General features: G+C 36.0%; 1 protein-coding gene across 1 annotated transcript; it reads left to right on the top strand.

Annotated features, from left to right (window-relative positions):
- The first annotated feature begins 443 nt into the window (after positions 1–443).
- LOC113300296 (FACT complex subunit SPT16-like) lies at positions 444–3,411 on the top strand. Its single transcript, XM_026549511.1, has 3 exons — positions 444–607; positions 1,056–2,489; positions 2,873–3,411. The coding sequence occupies exons 1-2, from the start codon at positions 552–554 to the stop codon at positions 2,476–2,478; spliced, it is 1,479 nt and encodes a 492-aa protein (XP_026405296.1). The 5' UTR covers positions 444–551; the 3' UTR covers positions 2,479–2,489; positions 2,873–3,411.
- The last annotated feature ends 8,057 nt before the right edge of the window (positions 3,412–11,468 follow it).

Below are 11,468 nucleotides of genomic sequence, written 5' to 3' on the forward strand. Positions count from 1 at the left end.
TTGCTTATTCAGGACCTTTCCAACAACTTACTTGCGAGTCAGAGAGAGTTGGGCCTCATGCCAAAGACATGCCCAAATTTTTTTTTTTTTTTATCCCTAATCCGCGGTTAATCCGCAACCGGACCGCACAATCCGCGGATCCGCGGATGTAAAATCCGCGGGTGATTGGGCCGGTCACGGTTTGATTTTTCAAATCCGCAGTTTTGACGGTTTGGTTGCGGGTGACCCCTAATCCGCAACCGTCCGTCCGTTGCACACCCCTACAAGTAGCAAATATGAAGCACCACAGTAGGCCCACTGAAAAAACTTGGCTTCTTATTCAACTCCCATCCAAAACAGGTCTAAAGCAGACACGACGCACGTGCGTATTCTTCCTAGGGATTCGAGCGTGCTAGGTTGTATAATCATTAATTGTAATGTATTGATAATGCTAAAAGCTGCGTCTGTATGAGCGCCGTCTCTGAGTCTTATTATTTTTCTCACTTGGCAGACTTCTTTTCTGAGATCTTCTTCTGTGAATCGAGTAAATTTCTTAAAACACGTTATTGGCCATGGAATCGAGACCAAAAATGGATTGGTTAGGAAACATCATTTCAGATGACGAAAGGTGATACACAAAACCTAACTGAATAATCATTAATCATGGCTTTGTTTTCAATAATCATGTCTCAATGTTTACAATTATTTTATCGGGTTTCTTCATTCTATCCAGATTCCATGTTTGTAATGCTTTACAATTGTTTTAGGTCTTTTTCATTCTAGGGTTTTCAATTTTTCAATAATCATGGCCATGTAATGTTTGATCTCAATTTCATGTCTCAATGTTTCAGATTCCATGTTCTTTTCATTCTAGGGTTTTGAATTGTTCAATAATCCATGGTTTCTGTTTCAATTTCATCTCTCAAAATGTTGTTTCATATTATATTATACTGTAATTGATTCTCATGATGATTATATGTTTGCTTCCCTCATAGTCTCATCTCTTTTTGATATGGGATGCTATTTACCTCTCTTTACCATTTGTTAATGTTAACTGTGTTTTTTCCCTTTAACAGTTCTCTTCCTGCAGAGGAGGAGAAGAAGGAGGAGGACGGCGATAGATATGAATTATTGGGAGAGAACTTTGAAACCTTCCGCAAGCGTTTGAAATTTTTGAATCGGTACCGTCCAGACCTCCTGTACCAGGAGATTTTCAGGTCTAAGAACCCTGACAAGTATACCAAGGAGTTGAGGAAGCAACATCAGGCTAAACTTTCACGCACATTACACAGACGTACTTATGAGAGGCTGGGTGTCAAAAAGCGTTTATACGACGTTAAGATGTACGAAGAACTCTCCCGAAAAGGAGCCGAAACCACTTCGGATTCGCTTGAACTATTAAAAGGAAAACTCCCCCGTGTACGGTTATCTAATTTGTCAATCTATCCAGCAGTGGTGACAGGAACCCGTAGAGAGATGATTGGCACCCTTGAAGCATATTTGAACGGTTTCCGTTTTTCACCTTTCCAGATAGATATCATGTACAGTAATGTAAAACATGCTTTCTTTCAAGATGGAGAAGAAAATAAAGCTGGAGATGAGACCATATCCCCGCTCTTGCACTTGCACTTGCACAACCCAATCAAGGTGGGGACCAAGATGGTAAACGATATCCAGTTCCGTATGGTGCATACCTCGAGGGAAATGAAGAGATCTGCTCATTGTTCATGTAAGTTTGAGTATCTTAATCGAGTTATGGGCAACTTTCTCGCTGAAGTTGATTGTATTTGGAGACAGTTTCCTTACCTTTCATGGACAGAGGTCCATAGGGTGCATGGATTTAAGGGGGAACTTCCCCTGAAAGAACCGCGTGTATTTTGCCTGACTGGATATTGCGTAGTTGATCTCGTAAAAGCACCTTTCCTTATTGTCACACTAAAAGAGGTCGAGATTGCTAGTTTGGTGCTAGTTAAACCTGAGATGACGGTGTTTAACGTGACATTCGTGTTCAAGGACTTCGAGCTCGATGTGCTTCAGATATACTCAATTCCTGGAGTGAAACTCGATCGCATCAAACAGTTGCTTGATATCAGACATGTCAAGTACTACGAGAACGATAATCTAGATTGGAGTACTGCACAGTGGAAGTCCAAGTTGGAGACAATAAGACTTCACCCGAAGACGTTCATGGAGGAGGGCGGATGGGATAAGTTCAACTCAGAGGAGACTGCTGCTGTTTACTCCGACAGCTCAGCAGCGAGTATTGAGAATTACTCCTCAGGGCTGGATTACGACTCTGACGAGCAATCATCTCATAGAGATCAGAAGTTGGAGCCACCTGCAGAATTGAAAGAGCAGAATACTTACTACGCCAATGACACACCTGGTCAAGTGTCTAGTTCTGGCCGTAAGAAGAGAGAAAAGAATAAAATGCCTTCAACTCGGGTATACTTACTACGCAGACGTGGTGGTGTCGGGATTGTAAAGAGTAGAGTTTGATTGCGAAGTTGGTGAGTTAATATCTTTATCTTTCTTAATGTTTTATAAAATTGACACTTTCGCTAAGAACGTTTTTGTTTGTTGACTCGGAGAAAAACATTGATTTCAAGAATTTAAACTGTGTAGGCTGTTTTAATTCGAACGAGAGGGATTTCTTAGAGAAAATGGTAGCTGTTAGGATATAAAGAATTTCTGACTTGCAGTATTTATTTAAGATTTGGCATGGCTTTTTATGACTAAATAGTAAATATCTAGTCCTGACTCGGTGTCCGATACTAGTTCTATGAAAACCAATTATCATTATCAAGTAAATTTGTCCTTCTCATATGTTATGCTTTTGTATGCATTCTTTTCAGACTATCCGGATTTGGTCTAATTCTTTTTGATTTTTCAGGTACAAAGGACTTTGAAGTCCTTCAATGGTGTTGGTGCTGAATCTGTAGCTGCAGGGTCCCAAGTCCTTCAGGCAGCGCTTTTTCCCTTTTGGTGTTCTCAGTCACAGCCATGTGATGTTCTTTTGGTTTCTGACTGTCAAGTTGGAGTTAAATTTATTACTAGGGTTTCTTTCTATATTGGAAGCATGCTCTTAGTCATCTTAACAGCTATGCTGATAAGATGGTTGCTTTTGCTAGGTAGGTTGCAGTCTGTATAATCATCCTACTCACCAGTGTCCTCTTTTTTTGTTGCTGATGTAAGGCTAGGCGATCTTAAAACGTATAGTATGAAACTTAGTCTGCTTAATTAATTGAAGTTTCTTTTATCAACAAAATAGGTTATATGTTCAGAGGGCACTTTTTATCACTTTTCTTGCAGCATTTAGAATGGTGACAGAGTTCTCCATCGACGCAGTGTACCCTTGTAGTAAGATTTTTGTCAAGGTATTCGTTAATAGCTAAATGGATATTGTTTTAGTAAAAAGCAACCTCATATGAAGCTAGTATACGTGTCTTCCGCTTCTACTTTGTTTTTTTTTTTGCTTCTATGTTATTTTTCAATGTAGCAACAAATGTGTCTGTTGTTTGAAAAGGATTTTTGTCTCTGATCGTAGTGTATTTGTTTTGGTTCACGTTTTGACCTGCTAAAAGTTTTTTCAGGCCAAAACTTATGTTTTGTAATTAGTGATATTTGTCTGTATGGAAAATGCATTTTAAGGATATTAGAGGATGGAATTATTTGGATGCCTAAGAGCTAGCAGTATGGTGCTAGCTATCCCTTCCCTATCCCTCAAATGTAGGGAAGGGATGGCACTTGAAAGGCAGTCTTGCTATGGTGCCCTCTCATCCCTTCCCTACATGAGACGCATACTCAGTACCCGTATGAATAGTGTCATACGCGTACCCAGTATCCGTATAAATCAACTCGTTGACTTGACCAAAAAACGAGTACTCAGTACGCGTTCCATAGGTTTAAGAACACAGTACTTGGTTCAGTCGACTATTTGTTCTTCTTCTCTTCCTTTCATCCTCTCAAAACCCCTCTTACCCCCTTTCGATTTTCATGTTGATTCATTGCGATTCGATTGCTTAGATTAAAAGGGTTTGATGGTTACTACAAGGTGAAGCAAATACATTCTTCAATTTCGAATTTCATCCAAAAAATCATCTAAAGGTGAGTGATTCTAATGTTGGGGTTTCAAATTAATTTTATTTTGATTTTAATTTTGATGAAATTCTTGATATTAGGTTGGTTGGGTATGTAGTATGCAATTCAATAACGTTATTGAAACATATATTTAGTGAAAAATCCATGATTATTTGTTGTGTGTCTTGATTTATGTTGAATGAAATGAATTAAACTACCATCTCAATGTAGACTTATATTTATGTATGGTATACACAAATTGATAGTGTTATTTTTGTGTGTTAAGGTGCATAATGAGTCTAATGCGTTCTTATGTGAGAGCTAAATATGGAATCTATTTGGATACCTCTAGTGATAGTGATGAAGAAGAGAAAGTTTTGCTAATGTTTACACAACTATATTTGGATGAACGATTACGTATTGTTAGACAACCTATACCAAAGGAGGTAAAACACGTAGTGTAATAACGCGTGATCGAGTGTGGCATGATGCCAAACTGATGAATGATTATTTTACGCCTGGAACCGGTTATACCTTTAGACAATTCAAATAACGTCTAGGCATGAGTGAAGACTTATTTGAGAAATTGTTAGGAAAATTGCTTGAAGTGGACCCGGAATGGCATCAACGCCTGGATGCAACCGGTACTATGGAGCATTCTCCGCATATGAAATTAGTTGCGGTGATGAAATGTTTATGCAAAAGTACGCCAACTGATAGTGTTGATGATTACACTCGTATGGGTGCTACCACAACATGCAAGTATCTAAAAGATTTTGCTACACCGTTTGCATGACTTTTGGAGCAAGATATTTGCATGAACCCACTCCTGAAGATGTTCAGAGGTTGCTAGCTGAGAATGCCGACCGAGGTTTTCCTGGAATGCTTGGTAGTGTTGATTGTATGCAGTGGCCATGGAAGAATTGTCCGGTAGCTTGGTAAGGAACTTACCGGTGTAAAGATAAAGAGAGTAGTTTGGTATTAGAGGCGGTGGCATCATATGATTTGTGGTTTTGGCATGCCTTTTTTGGAATGCCTGGATCAAACAACGATTTGAATGTGTTGGCACACTCACCCCTTTTTGATAACATACTAAAGGGTGTAGCACCTCCATGCAATTATGTCATCAACGGTCACCAATACAATATGGGTTACTTCTTAGCCGATGGTATCTATCCAAAGTTGACTACAATTGTACATGCTTTTTCTCAGACATTGGACATTCCCTACTTTGTTAGGTTCAACAAGTATCAAATGGATAAAAGAAAGGATGTCGAGCGTGCTTTTGGAGTGCTTCAGGTTAAATTCAGAATTGTCGGATCTCCCATAAGTTTTGGCACCAATCTGACTTGAATCTAATTATGAAATGTCTTATTTTACACGACATCATTATCGAGCATGAGCGTCGGGATAGGGATTGGGGCAGGGTTGTTCCTGTTCCACTTCCGGAACCTACTGTTAATGGTCGTGTATTTATGTCATCTCTGAAAAACCTAGAACTGCATCTACAACTAAGAAATGATCTTGTCAAGCACATTGCTGCGCGTCCTGGTAGATGAGGCGCGGTAGGGGACTTGTCTAGTTTGGAGGGTTCAGATATGGAATCGTGGCACTTCCATCGTCAGAAGGAAATTATGGTGATACAGACTTAGACGAAGAAATAGTCCCAGTTCAAACCGAGGATGGAGCATTTGATTATTATGGGGATTATAATGATCAAGTTCCAGACGACTTTGAACATGCAGTTGAATATGTCTATGGAGACGGTCATGTGGGAGACGAATATGAACATGATGGAGATGAAAATGATGATTCTGGCGATGAGGAGGATTATGACGATGATGAGGATTCAGAGGACGATGATGATGAGGATTCTGACGGTGATGATGAGGCTGCGTACGATGATGTGGGTATGTATGATGAGGATGATGTTGAGGCATATGATGTATTTCAATGTTGTTGTGTTTTAAGATTTCAAATGTTACATGCATATGTAATACCAGACTTTAATTTTTTGTTGGGCTTCAGTTATGTATGCAAATAATTAAGGTTTATATTTGATGGCATATGGTTTAAATTATTTAAAAGTCTTTATACAGTGTATGGATATGTATATATATCCATGAAATCTGTCTGAATAGTATGCGGATTAGTAAACTTATCCATTAATCCCTTTGTACAGTGTTCAAATAGGTATACTCACCATGTATAAAGGATTTACATATTTTTTTTCAGATATGAACACATTATTCTCTTCTCCATCTTCAAACTGTAAACGCTTATTTTTGTCTAAGTTATTATCTACAACACTTTTCTTTCTTAATTATGGTCGGTTTAGCTCCGGAGGATGATGAATTGATAGTTACTTTATGGGTTGATGTTCATCTAGAGATTGAAGAAAAAGATGAACAACTAAATAACACAAATATTTTAGAGCAATTGCTACAAAGGTTGACTATATGAAAGAACGGTTAAGTATCTGAAAAGAAGGTTAAACGTTATCACTTCAGATGTGAAAGTATACGTATCGACACAGAGATCCTTATATCTATGGAGGGCAGCAGTACCTTCGGAAATCGTAAGAAACTTACCGGTTACTTATCCAACAATTTTTTGTGTATGTGTATTGAATTGTTGAATAATTGAATTGTGATTTGTGAATTGATTTTTTTTTTGTAGGAGCATTCTGCTTTGGAGAGTTACTTGAAAAAGAAGGGGAAACCTTTTACATTTTTTAACCGCTATGTGATTCTGAAAAACGGTTTCTCAAAGTATAACCCTTCCCCCTTTGAAGATTCATCCTCTGAATCAACAGATGAAGAATAAATAATTTAAATAATGATAGGTTTTGTGGGTATATCTCTCTGTAAACCCTCACGAGACATAACTCGTCCAATAGGGTCTCCTATTGGTTTAAATGCTAGTTGCATATGCTTAATGTAATCGTTAATCATACGAATATGAAAATAACTATTATTATTTACTGTAGAATCATATTACATCATGTTCATCACATTTAAACTCCAACACACACATACTAATTATAAAAAAGCACATTACATCAATTGATATTCAAACTCTTAATTGAACTAAAACATAACAACACTTATTCATCCCATGCTACCGTTCCACACTCAAGGCATCTCCAGTAACGTTTTCCAAATGTTTTCTTTGCACTTGACCGGTGCATTTCCATAAAGAAATAACAACCCTCAGTTTCACACGGAATCCCTTTGGTGCATTCAAACTCCACCTTTCCTTTTAGTTTCAAGTCCTGGCAGAGTTCTTCAGCTTTTTCTTGTTTGATTGCATCTTTCATTGCATCCTCCAAACATTGTGCTTCTCCCGGAAATTTAGCATACTCACATTCTAAATACCTTATCTTCTCTGGTATCGACTCTTTTACCTTCCTAGTGCCAGTGCAACCTCGTTCTGAACATTTTGTATATAGCCATGGGCATTGAAGAAGACTATGATTATCCATGAAATAACATTGACAAACCTCTTTTACATATTCATTATGCAGCCTCCATAACAGATGCATAACACATTATGCAGACGCATAACGAATTATGCATCCATTTTCTCGACTGCATAACAAAGTTATGCATCTATAACGAGTTATGTAGCCATTGTTTAGGTTGATTTTAGTCCATACATAAAAAAATTGATGCATAATTGGTTACGCAGCCATTTTCTCGATGCATAAAAGATTATGAAACAATTTTCTCGATGCATAAAAGATTATGAAACAATTTTCTCGATGCATAATGCATTATGCAGCCGTATTTTGGATGCATATCAGGTTATGCATCCATTTTCTCGACTGCATGATGCATTATGAATCAATATTCAATTTCACACAAAATAATAAAGATGCCGGCTAATGTGTTATGCATCCATTTTTTGACTGCATGACATGTTATGCACTCATAACAGCATCTTCTTCTTCTTCGTTGTTCATCATCCAAGCTCAAATAAGCTTTATTATTATTCCCTGTATTTTCTAAATCTCAAATTAACTTTTCTTCCTGTTCTACTTGATTGAAACAATTACAAAACCCTATCTCCATCTCAGAACACATCTCAGATCCATCTTCTCAATCATAATACCTAATTAAAAAAAAACCATTCATACATCCTTCGGAAATAACACACAACAAGATCTCGATTCATCTCATAACATCACCTCAAACCCTAACTTTCGATTTCATTCATCTATTGTTTCCAATCTTCATGTGATTACACTGTCTATCAATATTATTGATCGTAAGTTACAGTTGGGAGGAAGAAAAGAAAAATAATTGAAGAAGAAATTATCGTGAAGAAGAAGAAGGAGAAAAGATACGAAGAAACCAAATTTTATAAATTGTGGGTTTGGGAGAAATTTTCTCACGAAAATTGGGTGCGCGCGTGAACTTTTCCGCCCGTGAGTTTCACGGTGTAGAAAATCTGTAGAATGGGTCTCCCTGTAATTTTCACTTTTGCGGATCCCTTTTCCACTTGGGTCATCCATTATGGTGAGCTAAACCTGATTCAAAATTAATAACCTAGATTTAATAACCTTATTAAAACTCTAATCTATAATCATCATAACACAATTTTTCGGCTAACATATTTTCATTTAAAACTATTCCCTCTACCTCTTTTTCTTTCTTCCAATTCCATAATAGTTTATATATCTGGATTTTGGAAACTTTTATATTAGAAGGTACTTCTGACTAACTCATGTTTTTTTTATACATTTGTGATTGATAAATTGATTAGTAATTATAGAAATTAAAATTTCAGAAAGAAGTTTGGCTAGGAAATAAAATTCTCTAGCTAAACTAGCCGAAACTTGATGGAAATGAAGAACATGAAAAACAATTCGGCTATTTTGGTAAAAAAGAGAGTACCATACGAACTTTCTAGTTTCCTAGAGAGCTTTCTATAAATGTATGTGGGCTATTTTGAAGGAAAAAAATCCTACCCAAACCTTCTAGTTTTCTAGCTGAACTTTCTTTGGATATATGTTTGGCTTTTATGTAAGATTCGACTAGGAACATAATGGTCTCAACATTGCTGAAAGTAACTCTATAAAACACAAAATGGACATTCGGCTAGTTGTTTTACAATCTTCCAAGATAAAATTAGTCTACACAATATTAAAGAGGAAGTTCAGCTACCTCTTCTTCTGTTTTTTTTTTAGCCAAACCTAGTCAGAAACTCCAATAAAGAGAATGTTCGGGTACATGCACTTATATTTTCCTATCCGAACCTATAACTACTTTGACGGTTTAACCTTTGAAAGTTCTCATTTTTACAATCACTCATTACTGGATCGTTATGAAGATTAAAGATTGTCATTCCTCAAAATTGGAATTCAAATCAGTCATTTTGAATATAATAATCTCGAAACCTATTTTTTGGAAAAGATTTCCCAAAAACTCTGCTTTACTATGTCTAGAGTAATTAGACATGGTGATTTATCTCTCCCTATTTTTTCTTATTCGCATGGAGATCTTATCCAGACTCCTTTTTACATCGATTTACGAGAAAATTTATCTGGTCTAAATTTTTTTTTTTGATTTTTTTTTACATGTCCTTAACATTTCCCACCTAATTTTTTATTGATGTCTGTTTTCTCTTCACTAAGACTGGCCAAGGAAGGTAAAAATCTTGTGGAAATTCTGAAAAAAATTGGATAAATTGTCAAGTCGTAAATCTCCAAAATGTTGGAATTGATCTCAGCTCCTGAACCAATCATAAACATGTTAAAATCTTACCAAAGATTTTATAAGTACTTCTGGCTGACTAAAAGAAAAAGACTTTTATCTAGGTTCTCTGTTATTTTTCGACAAAAAAGCAACAAAAAAAAATTATACCCCCCATCTTACAAAAATATTATGAGTCTCTTCAAGGCAGGATGTCTAAATCCTTATCTCAAGACAGATGTACTTTTCTTATCCAATCGATTTTACAATCATACCTGTTGATAATGGATTTTTGACAAAGGAGAAAATTATAAAATTGCCTCCACTCAACGGTAGAAACATAAAAATATCGGAAAACTATATCATAAATATGAAATTTATATTTATACTACATTCTGTAAGAGAATTAAAAGTATAACCTCTAACAATAGCTTAAGGTATTCCATGCTGATCCTATAGCCTCTCTGAAAAATATGTATTTATATAATGTTAGAGTCTCACCCGCCTGAGTTTTCAATATTTCATCTATGAATATATACAACATATGTACTGTATGACTTTGATACCTATTTTTCTAATAAATACTCACATTGCTGAGACTTCAGATCACTGTTGGTGCTTGTTACAACACTTCCCAAAGGTTCTCTAACTATATAAAATGTGCATTCAGATCTCGGTATTGCGTCATTTTCTCCCGTTACCCTAATCTAGAACAAATATAGTACTCCTACATAGATAGCCTACTAGTATAGAACAACTTATAACATTCTAGTTTTATATTCCGCGACGGAATTCAGCCACTAAATTGATTTATAATTTTTTTCAGCTAAATATTGTGAGTGTTTGTCTTTTCATATTTTAGATCGCAGCGACTATTTTTAGGTTACATGGTTAGTTTTGAATCAAAAATATGAGGAAAAAGTAGCATGAGTTTCGATTTTTTATTCTTCCGATAATTCTTTAACAAATTTTGGATGAAAACAACAAATTTTAGGTTGCAGTGTTAGTTTTCATCAAAAAATGAATAGAAAGTCGTCTAAGTTTTGATTATCTTTTTTTTGTAGTTTTTTGTTTGTTTTATGTGATTAAAATGTTAAGTGTAACGAAGTTTAAAATCTGACTGGCTGTTTGGGGAAGTAATTCCATTCTTTCAGAGTATAGAGTTTGTATTTGCGTAACAAAGAAACAAGTGTTTTCTATCGATGGAACGCAGTTTTTGATGGGGCGTGAGGGGTGAATAGGAAGACGCCGTTTGTAGGATGTGTTGACTGTTTGTGACCAATTAATTTCAGATTATTTAAAGAAAGGGTATTTTAGATATTAGGTAAATCTGCTTATGTTCTCGATTTAATATATCAATTCTTTGTATGATTTTGATCTCTGATATGATGTACGAAAGGGTTTGGGTAAATCCAAATGCGTTGTTGTAAATAACTATCATATTTGGTTAATGAAAAATTATGTTTGAAAAAAACTATAGAATGAGGGCTAATTAAAACATGGATTTCGACCTCACTGTTCTGAGATTCATTGGAGAAGAAATCTGAAAAAAAAAATCAAGTAGTCGTGATTTTGAACACGGAATTTACCCTTCCTTCATTCAAATAAGCAGGAATTGAACCAGTTGAAACCGTCAACTGTTAAAGACCAATGGCGCCATCCATTTTATCCCTCACACCCCCATCAAATATTGCGCAGGTTTTCCAGATTTAG

The sequence above is a fragment of the Papaver somniferum genome, chromosome 7 (assembly GCF_003573695.1).
Source record: "Papaver somniferum cultivar HN1 chromosome 7, ASM357369v1, whole genome shotgun sequence".
Taxonomy (NCBI): Eukaryota; Viridiplantae; Streptophyta; class Magnoliopsida; order Ranunculales; family Papaveraceae; genus Papaver; species Papaver somniferum.